The sequence below is a fragment of the Pristiophorus japonicus genome, chromosome 10, assembly GCF_044704955.1.
Source record: "Pristiophorus japonicus isolate sPriJap1 chromosome 10, sPriJap1.hap1, whole genome shotgun sequence".
In the NCBI taxonomy this organism is placed as follows: domain Eukaryota; kingdom Metazoa; phylum Chordata; class Chondrichthyes; family Pristiophoridae; genus Pristiophorus; species Pristiophorus japonicus.
The window spans coordinates 214,126,992-214,148,552 of NC_091986.1; the positions used below are offsets into that span (position 1 = coordinate 214,126,992).

Sequence of the window (21,561 nt, forward strand, 5' to 3'; positions counted from 1 at the left end):
CACTGGAATTCAGAAGAATGAGAGGGGATCTCATAGAAACGTTTAAAATTCTGACGGGTTTGGACAGGTTAGATGCAGGAAGAATGTTCCCAATGTTGGGGAAGTCCAGAACCAGGGGTCACAGTCTAAGGATAAGGGGTAAGCCATTTAGGACCGAGATGAGGAGAAACTTCTTCACCCAGAGAGTGGTGAACCTGTGGAATTCTCTACCACAGAAAGTAGTTGAGGCCAATTCACTAAATATATTCAAAAAGGAGTTAGATGAGGTCCTTACTACTAGGGGAATCAAGGGGTATGGTGAGAAAGCAGGAATGGGGTACTGAAGTTGCATGTTCAGCCATGAACTCATTGAATGGCAGTGCAGGCTCGAAGGGCCGAATGGCCTACTCCTGCACCTATTTTCTATGATTCTATGTTTCTATGTTAACTCTGTTTCTCTCCACAGGTGCTGTCTGACCCGCTGAGATTTCCAGCATTTTCTGTTTTTATAAAAAAAAACATTGGGCTAGACTTTCCCCGAGAGCCCCTCGATGCCCGATTGCCCGCCCAGAAAAACCGCGAACGTTTGGTAAGTAACGTTGGCGGAAATTTACACTTTTAAGTTAAAACGAATCGCTCGGCAAGAAAATGGGTATTGCACCATTATTCTCGGCGGTTAAGGGGAAACTTAAGGGGCAAAGGGGCGGTTCTTAAAAAATTTAGTCCGAGGCTGTGGTTGGGGCCTAGGGAGGGGGGAAACATTTCTTTTTAAAAATTTCACTTTTTATTTTTTTTTAGTTAAAAAACATTCCCAAGACACATAATCGGAGTTTTAAAATTTAAAACTAAAGAAAGAACCTTTAACTTACCTTTCTTTGCAAAGTACTCACCTGCCACCCTGTTTAAGCAGCTTTCACAGAGCGGTTCCCTCGGCGATCTGGATGGGCCGCTGTTGAGGCCAAACTTACGCCCCGGTGATTCTCTCGTTGGCGGTTTGGTCCCGGCGGGCTTGCCATTGAAAATCTAAGGGGGAAACTTTCACCGGGTGGAAAAACAGCTGTACCGTCGAGAAAATCGCCGAAAATGAAAGGAAAGTTTAGCCCAATATTATCTGGGTCATTATCACGCTGCTGTTTGTGGGAGCTTGCTGTGCGCACGTTGGCTGCCGCGTTTCCCACATGACAACGGTGACTGCACTCCAAAAGGTACTTCCTTGGCTGTAAAGCGCTCCGAGACGTCCAGTGGCCATGAAAGGCGCCAAGTCTTTCTTGTTGTAGCCTTTCAATAGCCACAACACGACACGCCTGAGGTCAAGGGGCTCTGGGAGCAGGAAATGCTTTCTGCACATGATTTAAATGCCAGCGTTCGTTGCCAAAGAGGCTTCAGTGCTGATTTACATTGCGTGGGGAATCTTAACAGCATGGCCAAGCGAGCGATACTGGAAGCCAATTTGTTCTGGTCTATAAATTAAATACCGCAGTCGACTCCCAAAAATTCCACTCAAAGCCAGGCTTACTGCTGAGCTTATTCATCCTGTTCACGCTCAAAACACCCTCAGTCTGGGCTCTAGCATCACTCCTACATACTGCAAGCACAGCCTCTCTCTATTCTGGAGGCTCTCTCAACGTGCTGGCTTATTGTTCTTATTAAAGAAAGACTTGCATTTCGAGAACTATCGGGGTGGAAATTTGGTTGGGCGCGAATGGCGGTGGGACGGTAAACTTTGCGGCGGGAAATGGTTTGCGTCCGCAGCCACGAAATTCACCAGCTGCTCCACGAGTGTGGAGCGGAGCGCTAAGGGAGGCGTTGTACACCTCTCTCAGGGCGCTAGGCTGGCTGAGCGACTGGAAATCCCGAGCTAAACAGCCGGCCTTGGAGCACACCAAGAGAGGGTTCCCTGTGGGGGGAAAAAAAAAAACGGTTAAAAAAACCACCCAAAACGTTCCCAATACCTTTGCTCACTCCGCTTAAACATAAATCGCGAAAATTTAAAATAAAAGAAATCAGACTGATTTCCTCAACGCTGCAGGAACAGCTCGGACCGCCCGCTGTTCCCAGCCGGTTCCACTAGGGCGCGCTACGGAGAGGTACAGGGTCGGCACCAAACAATACATCACCGCGCTGTCGAAACCAGGGGCGTTACACACCGGCTCAACACCCCTGGGCGGTACTGCTCTGCACCGCACGAGGCCCCTTATCCAACCCTTTCCAGAGCCGCTAACCTACCTGAATTACCACCCCATAGAATCATAGAACGGTTACAGCACAGAATAAGGCCATTCGGCCCGTCGAGCCCGTGCCGGCTCTCTGCAAGAGCACCTCAGCCAATCCCACTCCCCCGCCCTTTCCCCATAGCCCTAAAAAAAATTTTTTTCCTTCAGGCACCTATAGCGCCTTTCAGGACCACCTGATGTCCCAAGGCGCTTTACAGCCAACGAAGTACTTTTTGAAGCGTAGTTACTGTTGTAATCTAGGGAACACGGCTGCCAATTTGCACACAGCAAGCTCCCACAAACAGCAATGTGATAATGACACAGATAATCTGCTTCTTTTTGTAATGTTGGTTGAGGGATAAATATTGAGCAGGACACTGGAGAAAACTACCCTGCTCTTCGAAATAGTGCCGTGGGATCTTTTACGTCAACCAGAGGGGACAGACAGGGCCTCGGGTTAACGTCTCATCCGAAAGACGGCACCTCCGACAATGTAGAGCTTCCTCAGTACTGCCCCTCCGACAGTGCGGCGTTCCCTCGGTACTGCCCCTCCGACAGTGCGCCGCTCCCTCAGTACTGCCTCTCCGACAGTGCAGCGCTCCCTCAGTACTGCACTAAAGTGTCAGCCTAGATTTGTGTGCTCAAGTCTCTGGAGTGGGACTTAAGAGCAGAGAGTGCTACCCACTGAGCCACAGCTGACTATTACCCAACAACTTAAAAAATATTTTTTCTGTAGGGTAGTCAAGAGATTCAAAATTCTAATCTCAGTTAATCGCAGACTCTGACATCACAGAAGGATGCCGCCTCTTTGAAAGATTGATCCGATTAGTCCCACTCCCCTGCTCTTTCCCAATAGCCCTGCAAATTTTTTCTTTTCATGTACAGGTATTTATCCAGTTCCCCTTTGAAGAGTTACTATCGAATCTGCTTCCACCGCCCTTTCAGGCACTGCGTTCCTTAAGAAATAGGAGCAGGAGTCGGCCATTTGGCCCGCTCGAGCCTGCTCCTCCATTCAATACGATCATGGCTGACCTGATCTTGGCCACAACTCCACTTCCCTGCCTACTCCCCACAACCCTCAACTCCTTTATCGTACATCTGTCTATCTCTACCTTAAATATATTCAATGACCCAGCCTCCACAGCTCTCTGGGGCAGAGAATTCCACAGATTTACAACCCTCATAGAGAAGAAATTCCTCCTCCTCTCAGTTTGAAATGGGCGGCCCCTTATTCTAAGATTATGCCCCCTAGTTCTAGTCTCCCCCATCAGTAAAAACATCCTCTCTGCATCCACCTTGTCAAGCCCCCTCAATCTTATACGTTTCGATAAGACTACCTCTCATTCTTCTGAATTCCAATGAGTAGAGGCCCAACCTACTCAACCTTTCCTCATAAGTCAACCCCCTCGTCCCCGGAATCAACCTAGTGAATCTTCTCTGAACTGCTTCCAAAGCAAGTATATCCTTTGACAAATATGGAAACCAAAACTGCACGCAGTATTCCAGGTGAGGCCTCACCATTACCCTGTATAGCTGTAGCAAGACTTCCCTGCTTTTATACTCCATCGCCTTTACAATAAAGGCCAAGTTTCCATTGGCCTTCCTGATCACTTGCTGTACCTGCATACTATCCTTTTGATTTTCATGCACAAGGACCCCCAGGTCCCACTGTACTGCAGCACTTTGTAGTCTTTCTCCATTTAAATAATAACTTGCTCTTTGATAACAGCTGGCCTCCTCCTGTGCTGGAACATTCTAGCTTCCCAAAGAAAGCGCTCTACTCGAAACTCCTACAGGTGGGCAGAGGAAACTTTACAAGGACACCCTCAAAGCCTCCCTGATAAAAGTACAACATCCCCCACTGACACCTGGGAGTCCCTGGCCAAAGACCGCCCTAAGTGGAGGAAGTGCATCCGGGAGGGCGCTGAGCACCTCGAGTCTCGTCGCTGAGAGCATGCAGAAAACAAGCGCAGGCAGCGGAAGGAGCGTGCGGCAAACCTGTCCCACCCACCCGTTCCCTCAACCACTGTCTGCCCACCTGTGACGGAGACTGTAATTCTCATATTGGACTGTTCAGTCACCCAAGGACTCATTTTAAGAGTGGAAGCAAGTCTTCCTCGATTCCGAGGGACTGGCTATGATTCTAGCGCCACCCAGTGAAAGGGGAAGAGGCACGAGGCAGTGCGATTCCAGCCCAGGGTCTCCCCTTGCCACTTACTTGGCATAGGCCTTCTCCACCAGGGCGCTCCAGAACTCGTTCTTGGAGTTGGAATGGCAGTAGATCAGCTGGCCGTTGACTGTTGGCAGCCTGTCGTCGACCACCACGTCCACCCACTCTCCGAAGCGCCAGAAGCGGAAGTGGAAGATGCCAGCGTAGTTGTTGGGTCTGTCCACCGCCCATTCCTGCTCCTTCCAGCTCGGGATCACCTGGTGTTCCACCCCCACAGAAAAAAAAAAAGACAAATATGATCGGCAGGGGTCAACAGGTCGGCTGTTCCACCGAGTCGCTCGACAGCTTCGTCGGGTACCAATGCAAGTGTAGAAGTCATAAGAACGTAGGAAATAGGAACAGGAGTTGGCCATTTGGCCCCTCGAGCCTGCTCCGCCATTCAATAAGATCATGGCTGATCTGATGTAAACATGTAACATTTGCCACCAGAGGGCGCGACTGTTGGGAGTCCTAATGGTCACCTACACACACGTGCAGGGCCAGTATAAAAGGTTATCTGCAATGTTGTTTAGGCACTCTGGAGTTGCAATAAAGACGACTAAGGTCACACTAAGTTTAGCTCACAGTACTCAGCCTCGTGGAGTTCTTCTATACACAACAATAAGAACACAAGAAATGGTAGAAGGAGTAGGCCAATCGGCCCCTCAAGCCTTCTCCGCCATTCAATATCAGGGCTGATCTTCTACCTCAACTCCACTTTCCTGCACTATCCCCATATCCCTCGATTCCTTTACGATCCAAAACTCTCTATCTCGGTCTTGAATATACTCAACGACTGAGCCTCCACAGCCCTCTGGGGCAGAGAATTCCAAAGATTCACCACCCTCTGAATGAAGAAATTTCTCCTCATCTCAGCCCTAAATGGCCGACCTCTTATCCTGAGACTGTGACCCCCTGGTTCTAGACTCCCCAGCCAGAATGTTGTCCATGTGTAACACGGGAGCAGGAGCAGGCCGTTCAGTCCCTCGAGCCTGATCCGCAGTCAATGCGACCGCAAATGAGGAGGCCACAAAAAAAAAAACAGAAATGTTAAAGGAACAATTACCTTTTGCCACAAAGCATCCCTGGAGGCCAAGCAGGAACAGGCAGCAACAAACCAGCAGTTACCCAGCTGGCCCTGGTTCAAGTCATGGGCGCTCATTCCATCAACAAAGAGGTGGGGGCTGTTGCAGATTTCCTGTGGGGTGAAAAAAAAAGAGGGAAAATAAAACATTGACTCAGACAGGCATGAGGAGAGTCCGAGGGCCCGATTTTAACTCCAAGTGGACTCCCCGCTCAGGCCCAGGTTAAAATTACAGTCGGGTCTCAATGATGTCATCGGGCCACATCATCATCATTATCATAGGCAGTCCCTCGGAATCGAGGAAAACTTGCTTCCACTCTAAAACTGAGTTCTCAGGTGACTGTACAGTCCAATACGGGAATTACAGTCTCTGTCACAGGTGGGACAGACAGTGGTTGAAGGAAAGGGTGGGTGGGACTGGTTTGCCACACGTTCCTGCCGATGCCTGCGCTTGTTTTCTGCATGCTCTTGGCGACGGGACTCGAGGTGCTCAGCGCCCTCCCGGATGCTCTTCCTCCACTTAGGGCCGTCTTTGGCCAGGGACTCCCAGGTGTCGGTGGGGATGTTGCACTTTATCAGGGAGGCTTTGAGGGCATCCTTGAAAAGATTCCTCTGCCCACCTTTGGCTCGTTTGCCGTGAAGGAGTTCCGAGTAGAGCGCTTGCTTTGGGAGTCTCGTGTCAGGCATGTGGACAATGTGGCCCGCCCAACGGAGCTGGTCGAGTGTAGTCAGTGCTTCGATGCTGGGGATGTTGGCCTGGTCGAGGACACTAACATTGGTGAGTCTGTCCTCCCAGGGGATTTGCAGGAGACATCGTTGGTGGCATTTCTCCAGCGACTTGAGGTGTCTACTATACACGGTCCATATTTCTAAGCAGTACAAGAGGGCGGGTATCACTACAGCCCTGTAGACCAGCTCGGGCCACAACATGCACATATAAAGAAGGACCCTGTTGTCTCCAGGCACCTGTCCTTGCTGCCTGCTCGAGAGCAGGTTAAAAATGCAGCTCATGGCGGCTTTCATACAGGCAAGAGCCAGGACAATTATAACTGCTGAGCGAATCGAGTTAACAATCGCCCACAGAATCTCGCCTCGATCATTCAAATTATTCCGCATTGATTTGTGCTAATCTAGTCTTTGTGATCCAAGGCCATTTCTTTGCTCCGTCGCCTTGCCCAGGGATTTTTGTGCTCAAGTCCCTGGAGTGGGACTTGAACCCACAACCTTCTGACTCTGAGGCGAGGGTGCTGCCCACTGAACCACGGCTGACCCATTGACCCAGCGTAGTTGTTGGGTCTGTCCACCGCCCATTCCTGCTCCTTCCAGCTCGGGATCACTTGTTGTTCCACCCCCACAGAAAAAAAAGACAAATATGATCGGCAGGGGTCAACAGGTCGGAGCAGGAATGGGCGGTGGACAGACCCAACAACTACACTGGGTCAATGGGTCAGCTGTGGTTCAGTGGGCAGCACCCTCGCCTCAGAGTCAGAAGGTTGTGGGTTCAAGTCCCACTCCAGGGACTTGAGCACAAAAATCCCGGCCGACATTCGAGTGCAGTACTGAGGAAGCGCCGAGCTGTTGGACGGGCAGTACCGAGGGAGCGCCGCGCTGTCGGAGGGGCAGTACTGAGGGAGCACCGCGCTGTCGGAGGGGCAGTACTGAGGGAGCACCTCGCTGTCGGAGGGGCAGTACTGAGGGAGCGCCGCACTGTCGGAGGGGTGCCTTTCAGATGAGACGTTAAACCGAGGCCCCGTCTGCTCTCCCAAGTGGACGTAAAAGATCCCACGGCACTATTTAGAAGAGCAGGGGAGTTATCCCCGGTGTCCTGGCCAATATTTATCCCTCAGTCACCATAACAAAAAACAGATTATCTGGTCATTATCGCATTGCTGTTTGTGTGAGCTTACTGTGCGCAAATTGGCTGCCGCCTTTCCCACATTACAACAGTAACTACACTTCAAAAAGTACTTCATTGTCTGTAAAGCGTTGGTGGTCATGAAAGGCGCTATATAAATCCAAGTCTTTCTTTCTTCTTTCTGAATCGATGTTAAATCACTTTGTTAAGCAAAGGTTTAAAAAATAATTCAAGCATAATTTGCAATCAATGAGCCTGACAGGCACCTCATTAATTTTACGGTTTTAAATTAACTGATGTAGTCACAATCACCGGACGGATATTTGGAACCGTTATACACCCGGAACTTCCACAGCCAAATACCTTCCGTCAATCAAGTATTCACCGAGCTCGCTGTGGCAATGGAGCCTGTGGATGCACAGCACAGAGCGACTAAACCAATCGCTGGACATCATCAGCAGGCAGCACTCTGAATAATCTTCCCTCCCGACCCCCACCTCGTCCCCAACAGCTCTCCCCGGGTCGCAAACACACACACACCATGAACACTGGAATGTCACCGAAGGTCAAAGCAGGTCACCTCCGTAGAGAGAGCAGAAACTGGTCCTAACTTTTCAAGGTGTGTATCCATCACCAGTTCTGAGGATGAGTTACACAAAAGAAAAAGAGAGGAGAGAGCGAGACACAGACTAATAGAAAGATAGACAGAGACACGGAGAGATAGAAGGAGAGACAGAGGGAGAAACACAGACAGAGAGCGAGCAAGACAGAGTGAGAGAGAGACACACACAGATAGAACGAAGGATAGAAGTAGAGAGAGAAACAGAGCGAGAGAGAGAGACAGAGGGAGAAACACAGAGAGCAAGAGAGAGAGAAACAGACAGAGCGAGTGAGCGAGCGACAGACAGGAGAGAGAGACAGACAGAACGAATACAGAAGAAAATGAGAAACAGAGGTTCCACAAAAAGCAACAAGATCATTTGTTTTAGTGATGGTGGTTGAGGGATAATTATTTGGCCAGGACTCCCTGCTCTTCAAATGGTGCATGGGGATTTTTTAATGTCCACCCGAGGGTAGGCGGAGCCTCTGTTTACCATCGCAGCCAAAGGACAATCGCGCAGGCGTCAGGGATGTGTGTTTCCAGCCTTTTCTGTTTAGGATGGGCAATTCTTCACTTCTTCATTGGAACAAACTCGTATCCGTTCCACGGCCACCAATATGTTTACCCGGAGCCCTATTCCCTCTTTAGATCATAGAACCACTCCTCAATAATCTGGTTCCATTGCTGGGAGGGACAGAATGAAGGAAAGGAAAGAACGAACTTGCATTTATACAATAAAAACAGAAAATGCAGGGAATACTCAGCAGGTCAGGCAGCATCTGTGGAGAAAGAAACAGAGTTAACGTTTCAGATCGATGACATTTCTTCATTTCGATAGCGCCTTTCACAACTTCAGGACATCCCAAAGTCCTTTACAGCCAATGACATGGTGGACAGAGGAAACGTTACAGGGACACCCTCAAAGCCTCCCTGATAAAGTGCAACATCCCCACCGACACCTGGGAGTCCCTGGCCAAAGATCGCCCTAAGTGGAGGAAATGCATCCGGGAGGGCGCTGAGCACCTCGAGTCTCATCGCCGAGAGCATGCAGAAACCAAGCGCAGGCAGCGGAAGGAGCGTGCGGCAAACCAGACTCCCCACCCACCCTTTCACTTCAACCACTGTCTGTCCCACCTGCGACAGAGACTGTAATTCCCGTATTGGACTGTTCAGTCACCTGAGAACTCACTTTTATAGAGTGGAAGCAAGTCTTCCTTGATTCCGAGGGACTGCCTATGATAATGATGTATTGTAGGAAATGCAGCAACCAATTTGCACACAGCAAGCTCCCACAAACAGCAATGTGATAACGACCAGATAATTTGCTTTTTAGTGATGTTGGTTGAGGGATAAATGTTGGGCAGGACATCAGGAGAACTCCCCCGCTCTACTTTGAAATAGTGCCATAGGATCTTTTACGTCCACCTGAGAGGGAATAGAAGATTCATTTCCAGGACGCAAAGTTCTTGGCAAATTAATGGGAATAAAGGCGGACAAGTCCCCTGGACCTGCTGGCTTACATCCTAGGGTCTTAAAAGAAGTGGCTGCAGAGATAGTGGATGCATTGGTTCTAATCTGCTAAAATTCCCTGGATTCTAGGGCGATCCCAGCGGATTGGAAAACTGCAAATGTTACGCCCCTATTTAAAAGAGGGGGGAGACAAAAAGCAGGAAACTATAGATCAGTTAGCCTAACATCTGTCGTTGGGAAAATGCTGGAGTCCATTATTAAGGAAGCAGTAGCAGGACATTTGGAAAAGCATAATTCAATCAAGCAGAGTCAGCATGGTTTTATGAAAGGGAAATCATGTTTGACAAATGTGCTAGAGTTCTTTGAGGATGTAACGAGCTGGGTGAATAAAGGGGAACCAGTAGATGTAATGTATTCGCATTTCCAGAAGGCTTTCAATAAGGTGCCACGTAAAATGTTACTGCACAAGATTGGGGCTGGGGGTAATATATTAGCATGGATACAGGATTAGCTAACAGAAAACAGAGAGTTGGGATAAATGGGTCATTTTAAGGTTGGCAGTGACTAGTGGGGTGCCGCAGCAATCAGTGCTGGGGTCTCAATTATTTACAATCTACGAAGGGTCTTGGATGAAGGATGAGTGTAATGTAGCCAAACTTGCTGATGATACAAAAATAGGTGGGAAAGCAAGTTGTGAGGAGGACACAAAGAATCAGCAAAGGGATATAGACAGGCTAAGTGAGTGGGCAAAAAATTGGCAGATGGAGTATAATGTGGGAAACTGTGAGGTTATCCACTTTGGTAGCAAAATTTAAAAAGCAAATTATTGTTTTAATGGAGAGAGATTACAAAATGCTGCAGTACAGAGAGATCTGGGGGCTCGTTGTACATGAAACACAAAAAGTTAGTATGCAGGTACGGCAAGTAATCAGGAAGGCAAATGGAATGTTGGCCTTTATTGCAAGAGGGATGGAGTATAAAAGCAGAGAAGTCCTGCTACAACTGTACAGGGTATTGGTGAGGCCACACCTGGAGTACTGCGTACAGCTTTGGTCTTGTTATTTAAGGAGGGATATACTTGCATTGGAGGCAGTTCAGAGAAGGTTCACTAGGTTGATTGCAGGTATGAGGGGGTTGTCCTATGAGCAGGTTGGGCCTATACTCATTGGAGTTAAGAAGAATGAGAGGTGATCTTATTGAAATGGATAAGATTATGAGGGGGTTTGACAGGGTAGATGCAGAGAAGAGGTTTTCCCTCGTGGGGGAATCTAGAACTAGGGGGCATAGTTTAAGAATAAAGGGTCGTCCATTTAAAACTGAGATGAGGAGGAATTTCTTCTCTGAGGGTTGTGGATCTTTGGAATTCTCTGCCCTAGAGAGCTGTGGAGGCTGGGTCACTGAATATATTTAAGGTGGAGATCGACAGGTTTTTGAGCGATAAGGCAGTCAAAGGTTATGGGGAGCGGGCGGGGAAGTGGAGCTGAGTCCATGATCAGATCAGCCATGATCTTATTGAATGGCGGAGCAGGTTCGAGGGGCCAGGTGGCCTACTCCTATTTCTCATGTTCTTATGTTCTTAAAACCTCCAGGAACACATTCGACCAGAGCTGCCAACCCGAGCCTTCACCCTGTGTGTTGTGCGTATTGTCAACCAGCCAGAAAAACGAGCAAAGAGGCTAAGCAGAGATAGTATGTAATGAGATGCTGCGGTTCCGGCCACGCCCTGGAGTAATACAAGGCCGAAGGACATTCCATTCCCCGCCCGTCACCGCAAACCCGTCCAGCAGCTCCAGAATCAACAAAGGCATCGATGTAATGGGTCAGGATATCGGCGCAGTAAAACACTCAGCTCCAGTCAGCCTGGAGTCAGCAGCTGGCATCTAAAGACTGCACACAAAGACTGTGTGCGTGTGAATGTGTGTGTGCATTAAAGCGCGCGTTTAAAAGCGTGTGCACAAAAGCGTTTGCTTAAAAGCTGAAATTGTCCCCCCCCCACGCCCGGCTGAAAGTGGGGGGCGCCTACCATTTTATAAGATTTTTTCCCACCCTAATCCATGTGTTTCATTGGCTGTAAAACACTTCGAGACGTCTGGTGGTTGTGAAAGGCGCTATATAAATCCAAGTCTTTCTTTCTTTTAAGACCCGAGTGTTACACTAAGCCAAGGTTGATACCTGTAATGTATTTGCTTCTTTGCTGAAGAATCCATAGCAACACACTGCTATTAAGAACTAGTTGGTTTATTAGCAAAGGTTTAACAATCACACGACACATGACCAGTTCATCCACCAGGCTCACAACCACCTGCCTCATCGTGGATTCCCTGAACCCAACTGGCTGGGGTTTTATTATGAACATCATGTGACTGGCTCAGCCACTCACAACACAACATCTCTACAAACCTGTGAGCATCCTCACAGGTCCATATATTATAATATCCAAGTTGGCATTCTGGCATTCTCTTCACTATCTTTAGGGTATTTTAGCATAACTTTGCTTCAGCCTTGAGTGGGGCAAAGAGTCTATGACAGGATAGACTGCACATGGCCTATGGAAGCATAAGACTGATTGGCTCTTTTTCATTACGTGTTTAATTCCTATAGTGTCTCAACTCGACCTTCACTCCCAGATGTCCTCGGTTCTATACAACATCCAATGTATAGGAAACATCATCATAGGCAGTCCCTCGGAGTCGAGGAAGACTTGCTTCCACTCCAAAAGTGAGTTCTCAGGTGACTGAACAGTCCAATACGGGAATTACAGTCTCTGTCACAGGTGGGACAGACAGTGGTTGAAGGAAAGGGTGGGTGGGGAGTCTGGTTTGCAGCGAGCTCCTTCCGCTGCCTGCGCTTGGTTTCTGCATGCTCTCGGCGACGAGACTCGAGGTGCTCAGCGCCCTCCCGGATGCTCTTCCTCCACTTTGGGCAGTCTTGGGCCAAAGATTCCCAGGAGTCAGTGGAGATGTTATATTTTTTCAAGGAGGCATTGAGGGTGTGCTTGAAGCGTTTCCTCTACCCACCTGGGGCTCGCATGACGTGTCAAAACTCCGCGTAGAATGCTTGCTTTGGGAGTCTTATGTCTTTCCTATCTTCAAGAAAGGGGACAAGTCCGACTGCGGAAACTACAGAGGAATCGCCCTGCTGTTGGCCACAGGGAGTCATCGCAGGAATCCTTCTCATTCGTCTTCTCCCTGTGGCTGAAGAGCTCCTTCCAGAGCGACAGTGCGGATTCTGTCCACTGAGGGGTACAATGGACATGATCTTCACCGCGTGACAACTGCAAGAGAAATGCAGGGAACAGCACCAACCCTTGTACATGGCCTTCTTTGGCCTCAAAGGCCTTTGACATGGTCAACCGTGAGGGATTATGGAGCGTCCTCCTCCGTTTCGGCTGCCCCCAAAAGTTTGTCAACATCCTCCGTCTGCTCCACGATGACATGCAGGCCGTGATCCTGGGCAATGGATCCACCTCAGACCCAATCCACGCCCGGACTGCGGTCAAGCAGGGCTGCGCCATCGTACTAACGTTCTTCCCAATCTTCCTCGCTGCAATGCTCCATCTCACCCTTTCGTATAGGGAACACCAACATACTGTCTGGGGGTTATCAGGGAGTATCTTGCTGACTCTGGAAAAGTTCCAGAATTCCCTGTGTAATCGAAATTCCAACAGACCTCACTCCTAAATCAGCAACATGTATTTATACAGCACCTTTAACGTAGTGAAACATCCCAAGGCTCTTCACAGGATTATCATGAGATTTGACACTGGGCCGCACAAGGAGAAATTAGCGCAGATCCACCTAAAGCTTGGTCAAAGAGGTAGGTTTGAAGAAGTGTCTTGAAGGAGGAGAGAGAGATAGAGAGGGCGGAGAGGTTTAGGCAGGGAGTTCCAGAGCTTGGGGCCTAGGCAACAGAAGGCACGGCCTCCAATAGTTGAGTGATGATAAAGCAAAAAGGAGCCCTTTAATGTCAGCCTTGGCTCAGCACTAGCAATGGTGCCTGATGGAGCAGTTCATGAGTTCAAGTCCCACCCCAGAGCTCCTTCCAGAGCGACAGTGCGGATTCTGTCCACTGAGGGGTACAACGGACATGATCGTCACCGCGTGACAACTGCAAGAGAAATGCAGGGAGCAGCACCAACCCTTGTACATGGCCTTCTTTGGCCTCAAAGGCCTTTGACATGGTCAACCGTGAGGGATTATGGAGCGTCCTCCTCCGTTTCGAATGAGACGTTAAAATCTGTCTACCCTCTCGGGTGGACGTAAAAAAATCCCACTGCACTATTTTGAAGAAGCGCAGGGGCGTTATCCCCGGCGTCCTGAGGCAATATTTATCCCTCACTCAACATCACAAAAACAGGTTATCTGGGTCATTATCACATTGCTGTTTGTGGGAGCTTGCTGTGCACAATTTGACTGCCGCATTTCCTACATTACAACAGTGACTACACTCCCCCCCCAAAAAAAGTGCTTCCTTGGCTGTAAACGCGCTTTGGGACGTGCAGTGAAAGGCGCTATATAAATGCAAGTCTTTCTTTCCTGCAGGTTTAGCAGGGAAGACAAAGCAACAGCTCGAGGGGAATCCATGAGTCACGCAGCCAGCTTGGCTGGAGATGGGTAAACACATGCAGGAGTCCTGTGGTTCCAAATCTCTTCCCGACGGAATTCTAAGCAGGGAACTTCTCACCAGATAGGAGGAGTTCCAGCAGGCTTTCAGTTACAAGTAAAGTTGCACTTGGGGCTGGATATTCGGGCAAAGGTAGCAGCGACACATGAAAATGACCGTTTTAGGTCGAACTTTTCGGCCTTTGGGGGTCATCGGTAAGGGAGGCGTTGCACAATTATTCACGATGCAAAACATGATCCTCACCAACTTTAGGGCGGGGTCGTTTGCGCTGCGAGAGAGGCGCCTTGGGATGGGGGCGGGGGAATTTTTTTTAAAAAACAAACATTTTCAAGACCCTTAGCCACCAAATCGTTGAAAAAAAACCCTTTAATGTACCTTTTTTTTGCAGGTTTTCTAACTTACCGTTGCTGGCAGGGCTGCACCGACAGGTTTGACCCTGTCGCTGTTCTGGGCGTGGCGTACGGGTCGGGTGAGCGCCGAAGCGCGGACGGTAACGCAATCCGCCTCGTTACACGTCCGGCGCTGCTCTCCCCGGTGGTACGTCCCATCGCCACATCACACAGCGAGCCGAGGATTCTGCCCAGGCTTAGCGGTTGGGTTTTCGCGGCGGAGGTTCAAAACACGGCGAAAACCCGATCGCAAACCCCTCGAAAACCCAGCCCTAATTAGTGTGTAGCGAGGGATTGAGTGCAAGAAATCCTTTCCGATCTACCTCTTTGACCAATCTGTCCCAATTTCTCCTCCTGCGGCTTGGTGTCAGATTTTGTTTGATAGTCGCTCCCTGTGAAGCGCCGTGCCACGTTTTACGACCATAAAGGCGCTAGATAAATGCAATTTGTTGTTGCTACACATTTACTGATAAACCAAATAAAATCAGAAATTGTTGGAAGTAAAGACTTGCATTTATATAGTGCCTTTCACAACCTCACGACATCCCAAAGTGTTTTACAGCCAATTTTAAAGTGTAGTCACCGTCGTAATGTGGGAAACGCGGCAGCCAATTGCGTACAGCAAACTCCCACAAACAGCAATGTGATAATGACCTAGATAGTCGGCTTATTTAGCCAGATTGATTGGGAGTTAAATATTGGCGCCAGGGAGAACTCCCCCGCTCTTCTTCGAAATAGTGTCATGGTATCTTTAATGTCCACCTAGAAGCGCAGGCGGACCCTCGGTTTAACGTCTCATCTGAAAGACGGCACTTCCGACAGTGCAGCCCTCCCTCAGCACTGCCCCTGGGAGGGTCAGCCTAGATTTTGGTGTTCAAGTACCTGGAGTGGGACTTGAACCAATTACCTTCTGACTCAGGAGACAAGGTTGCTACCCACTCAGCCAAGGCGGGCACTCAGCAGGTCAGTCAGCAGCTGGAAGAAAGGTCACCATTGAATCCACTTCCACCACCCTTTCAGGCAGCGCATTCCAGATCACAACGACTCGCTGCATTAAAAAAAATATATATTTGCTCATGTCGCCTCTGGTTCTTTTGCAAAATACCGTCAATCGGTGTCCTCTGGTTACCGACCCTCCTGCCACTGGAAACAGTTCCTCCTTATTTACTTATTACAATCCTTCATGATTTTGAACACCTCGATCAATTCTCTCCTTAATCTTCTCCGCTCTAAAGGAGAATGACCCCCAACTTCTCCAGCCTATCCCCATAACCGAAGTCTTTCATCCCTGGGACCATTCCAGCAAATTTCTGCAACCTCTCCAAGGCTGTGACATCCTTTCCAAAGTGCGGTGCCCAGAACAGAAAACAATATTCAAGGCGTAGCCAGTGATTTATAGAAGGGTTAGCATCACTTTATTTCTATTTATAAAGCCACGGATTGCAAAATCTTTTTTTAAAACCGCTTTCTCAATTTGTCCTGCCACCTTCTAAACATTTATATAAATACACCCTTTTGAGCATTGCTACAATTAAAGGGTTAAGAATGGGTCTCGGGACTAAAAAGTGCTAAATAGGCTTTTGTAGTGGCCAGCTTTCTAAGTTGCTAAACGGGCAGAAGAGTGAACGCTAAAAGTAACATGTCAGAATGATTTCACTGTTGCAAGCTGTGTAACCAGAGGGCAATTACAAATAGCCAAACTGTTGAACCGCAGGAGGCCCAGAGGGGCAGTTGCACAGGGGAAGGGGTCAGAAGTGACACGGTGGAGAAACTCCATCTGGTATGAGACATAGGCCAATGATTGTGAGACGCGAAAGGGAATTCGGCAAGCACCAATTGTGCACGCGGGCTTTGGGCCAATTAAACGGCACGGGGTGGGGGCACGGGGCGGGGCATGAGGCTGACATGCACGATTGGCTCAGAAATTCCGGCCTCCCTGGGTCCGTACAGAGTGTGTACCGACCCGGGAAGGCATCGAAAAAGACAGTTTTCAACGCACAATGCACATGCGCTGAAAACCGGCTTTTCTGATCTGCCAAGCTCCAGCTCGACAGATCCTCTGCATCGCGGGAGGGAGGACATTAGCAAGGACAAGATTGCGGGATTTACCCATATTGCCCAGAAAATGTCCTCAAAACTCTTGCGCCTGATAAAAACAGGCGCATAGCCTACTTTAACACGCATAAGAGTCTTATAACACACTTAAAACATTAAAACAAAATTTTAAAATACACATTTTATTTTTAAAAACCTGCCCACTACGTTAAATTTATTTTAAGCAATAATTTAAAAAACTTTTTTTTCTCCAAGATATTTATTAACTTTAATTTCAATTAATTTTAATTATGTGAGGTGTGTTTTTAATTTTTTTTAAAAATTGGTGTTATTGTACGGATTTGTTTTTTTTCCTCAATTAATAGCAATGAGATCGAGTAGATACGGAGCTCCCATTGCTATTAATGAGAAAGCTGTGGAATACTGTACCTGATTGGCTGAGCAGTCACATCTGACTGCACCGTCTCCGTGGGAACCTGGAGGGCGGGAGCACGCTCCACAGTGCGGGAAGAGAACGTCTCCCCACCGGAATCTCACGCTCCTCCCGGACCACCAGGTAAATTCGTAGAAATGTTTCAGGTCGGTCGGAGGCACGGGAAACCTCTGACTGCAATTTCAGGGCCATTAAGCGTAGAAAAGATTGCTTGGAACTTTGTATCATCATCGGAGAAGCCTAGCTACAGATAAACCAGCAGGCGGTCTCCCCACTGGTGCAAAAAAATAAATGCGGGAGAGTGAGGAGGAGGGGCAGTGTCGAGTCAGGAGGCCTACAAGAGGCCCATCAGTCGCAGTCCGGGAGGCAAAAAAGTAGAAAGAAATCGAAAGGTGACGACACAGCCAAGGGGGTAGGTGATTGGTAAGTAGTGTTTCTTTTTCTTTTAAAAAAGGAGGGAGAGAGAAAACAGGGAATTATAGACCGGTCAGCCTGACATCGGTAGTGGGTAAAATGATGGAATCAATTATTAAGGATGTCATAGCAGCGCATTTGGAAAGAGGTGACATGATAGGTCCAAGTCAGCATGGATTTGTGAAAGGGAATTCATGCTTGACAAATCTTCTTGAATTTTTTGAGGACGTTTCCAGTAGAGTGGACAAGGGAGAACCAGTTGATGTGGTATATTTGGACTTTCAGAAGGCTTTCGACAAGGTCCCACACAAAAGAGATTAATGTGCAAAGTTAAAGCACATGGGATTGGGGGTAGTGTGCTGACGTGGATTGAGAACTGGTTGTCAGACAGGAAGCAAAGAGTAGGAGTAAACGGGTACTTTTCAGAATGGCAGGCAGTGACTAATGGGGTACCGCAAGGTTCTGTGCTGGGGCCCCAGCTGTTTACACTGTACATTAATGATTTAGACGAGGGGATTAAATGTAGTATCTCCACATTTGCGGATGACACTAAGTTGGGTGGCAGTGTGAGCTGCGAGGAGGATGCTATTAGGCTGCAGAGTGACTTGGATAGGTTGGTGAGTAGGCAAATGCATGGCAGATGAAGTATAATGTGGATAAATGTGAGGTTATCCACTTTGGTGGTAAAAACAGAGAGACAGACTATTATCTGAATGGTGACAGATTAGGAAAAGGGGAGGTGCAACGAGATCTGGGTGTCATGGTACATCAGTCATTGAAAGGTGGCATGCAGGTACAGCAGGCGGTTAAGAAAGCAAATGGCATGTTGGCCTTCATAGCGAGGGGATTTGAGTACAGGGGCACGGAGGTGTTGCTACAGTTGTACAGGGCCTTGGTGAGGCCACATCTGGAGTATTGTGTACAGTTTTGGTCTCCTAACTTGAGGAAGGACATTCTTGCTATTGAGGGAGTGCAGCGAAGGTTCACCAGGCTGATTCCTGGGATGGTGGGACTGACCTATCAAGAAAGACTGGATCAACTGGGCTTGTATTCACTGGAGTTCAGAAGAATGAGAGGGGACCTCATAGAAACGTTTAAAATTCTGACGGGTTTAGACAGGTTGGATGCAGGTAGAATGTTCCCAATGTTGGGGAAGTCCAGAACCAGGGGTCACAGTCTAAGGATAAGGGGTAAGCCATTTAGGACCGAGATGAGGAGAAACTTCTTCACCCAGAGAGTGGTGAACCTGTGGAATTCTCTACCACAGAAAGTAGTTGAGGCCAGTTCACTAAATATATTCAAAAGGGAGTTAGATGAAGTCCTTACTACTAGGGGGATCAAGTGGTATGGCGAGAAAGCAGGAAGGGGGTACTGAATTTGCATGTTCAGCCATGAACTCATTGAATGGCGGTGCAGGCTAGAAGGGCCGAATGGCCTACTCCTGCACCTATTTTCTATGTTTCTATGTTTCTATGTTTTCTATATCAGTAAGTAACCTTTAGCATTATGGTTGCCAATTTAAGTTAATCTAGGGGTTAAGTCATGGCAGGAGAGCTCGGACACGTGTTATGCTCCTCCTGTACTATGTGGGAAGTCAGGGACGCTTCCGGTGTCCCTAACGACTACGTGTGCGGGAAGTGCATCCGCCTGCAGCACCTGACAGACAGCATTGCGGCACTGGAGCTGCGGGTGGATGAACTCTGGAGCATCCACGATGCTGAGAATGACATGAATAGCATGTTTAGCGAGTTGGTCTTACCGAGTTGGTACACAGCCAGATAGGGAATCCCGCTGCAAAACAGATGCACCACTTTGGGTAGTGTTGAGAGGGATGACTCATCAGGGGAGGGCACAGCAGCCAAGTTCATGGCACCGTGGCTGGCTCTGCTGCACAGGAGGGCAGGAAAAAGAGTGGGAGAGCTATAGTGATAGGGGATTCAATTGTAAGGGGAATAGATAGACGTTTCTGCGGCCGCAACCGAGACTCCAGGATGGTATGTTGCCTCCCTGGTGCAAGGATCAAGGATGTCTCGGAGTGGGTGCAGGGCATTCGGAAAAGGGAGGGTGAACAGCCAGTTGCATGGTACATATAGGTACCAACGATATAGGTAAAAAACAGGATGAGGTCCTACAAGATGAATTTAGGGAGCTAGGAGCTAAATTAAAAAGTAGGACCTCAAAAGTAGTAATCTCAGGATTGCTACCAGTACCACGTGCGAGTCAGAGTAGGAATTGCAGGATAGCTCAGATGAAGACGTGGCTTGAGGAGTGGTGCAGAAGGGACTGATTCAAATTCCTGGAACATTGGAACTGGTTCTGGGGGAGGTGGGACCAATACAAACCGGACGGTCTGCACCTGGACAGGACCGGAACACCAATGTCTTAGGGGGAGTGTTTGCTCGTGCTGTTGGGGAGGAGTTAAACTAATATGGCAGGGGAATGGGAACCTATGCAGGGAGACAGAGGGAAGTAGAATGGGGGCAGAAGCAAAAATTAGAAAGAAGAAAAGTAAAAGTGGAGGGCAGAGAAACCCAATGCAAAAGGCAAAAAGCAAAAAGGGCTATATTATAGCAAAGTTCTAAAGGGGCAAAGTGTGTTAGAAAGACAAGCCTGAAGGCTCTGTGGCTCAATGCGAGGAGTATTCGGAATAAAGTGGACGAATTAACTGCGCAGACAGCAGTTAACGGGTATGATGTAATTGGCATCACGGAGACGTGACTCCAGGATGGCCAAGGCTGGGAACTCAACATCCAGAGGTATTCAACATTTAGGGAGGATAGACAGAAAGGAAAAGTAGGTGGGGTGGCATTGCTGGTTAAAGAGGAAATTAATGCAATAGTAAGAAAGGACATTAGCTTGGATGATGTGGAATCGGTATGGGTGGAGCTACGGAATACCAAGGGGCAGAAAACGCTAGTGGGAGTTGTGTACAGATCACCAAACAGTAGTAGTAAGGTTGGGGACAGCATCAAACAAGAAATTAAGGATGCATGCAATAAAGGTACAGCAGTTATCATGGGTGACTTTAATCTACATATTGATTGGGCTAACCAAACTGGTAGCAATGTGGTGGAGGAGGATTTGCTGGAGTGTATTAGGGATGATATTCTAGACCAATATGTCGAGGAACCAACTAGAGGGCTGGCCATCCTAGACTGGGTGATGTGTAATGAGAAAGGACTAATTAGCAATCCTGTTGTGCGAGACCCCTTGGGGAAGAGTGACCATAACATGGTAGAATTCTTTATTAAGATGGAGAATGACACAGTTAATTCGGAAACTAGGGTCCTGAACTTAAAGAAAGGTAACTTCGATGGTTTGAGGCGTGAATTGGCTAGAATATACTGGAGAATGATACTTAAAGGGTTGACGGTGGATAGGCAATGGCAAAAAATTAAAGATCACATGGATGAACTTCAGCAATTGTTCAGCAATAAAATGGGGAAGGTGGCTCAACCGTGGCGAACAAGGGAAATTAAAGATAGTGTTAAATCCAAGGAAGAAGCATATAAATTGGCCAGAAAAAGCAACAAACCTGAGGACTGGGAGAAATTTAGAATTCAGCAGAGGAGGACAAAGGGTTTAATTAAGAGGGGGAAAATAGAGTACGAGAAGAAGCTTGCTGGGAACATAAAAGCTGACTGCAAAAGCTTCTACAGATGTGTGAAGAGAAAAAGATTAGTGAAGACAAACATAGGTCCCTTGCAGTCGGATTCAGGTGAATTTATAATGGTAAACAAAGAAATGGCAAACCAATTGAACAAATACTTTGGTTCTGTCTTCACGAAGGAAGACACAAATAACTTTCTGGAAGTTCGAGGGGACCTAGTGTCTGGTGAGAAGGAGGCTCTGAAGGATATCCTTATTAGGCGGGAAATTATATTAGGGAAATTGATGGGATTGAAGGCCAATAAATCCCCGGGGCCTGATGGTCTGCACCCCAGAGTACTGAAGGAAGTGGCCCTAGAAATAGTGGATACATTGGTGATCATTTTCCAAGAGTCTATCGACTCTGGATCAGTTCACATGGACTGGAGGGTAGCTAATGTAATACCACTTTTTAAAAAGGGAGGGAGAGAGAAAGCAGGTTATTATAGACCGGTTAGCCTGACATCAGTAGTGGGGAAAATGTTGGAATCAATTATTAAAGATGAAATAGCAGCGCATTTGGAAAGCAGTAACAGGATCGGGCCAAGTCGGCATGGATTTATGAAAGGGAAATCATGCTTGACAAAT

The 21,561-nt window shown here is 48.1% G+C and overlaps 1 protein-coding gene across 1 annotated transcript in view; it reads right to left on the bottom strand.

Moving 5' to 3' along the window:
- The window catches only part of capn5a (calpain 5a), a 129,757-nt gene that overhangs the window by 41,559 nt on the left and 66,637 nt on the right, over positions 1–21,561 (bottom strand). The window contains exons 3-4 of the mRNA XM_070892553.1: positions 5,468–5,599; positions 4,411–4,619 (exon numbers count right to left, since the gene is read on the bottom strand). Of these exons, the coding sequence (XP_070748654.1) occupies positions 4,411–4,619; positions 5,468–5,599 (341 nt within the window). The remainder of the gene's footprint in view (positions 1–4,410; positions 4,620–5,467; positions 5,600–21,561) is intronic.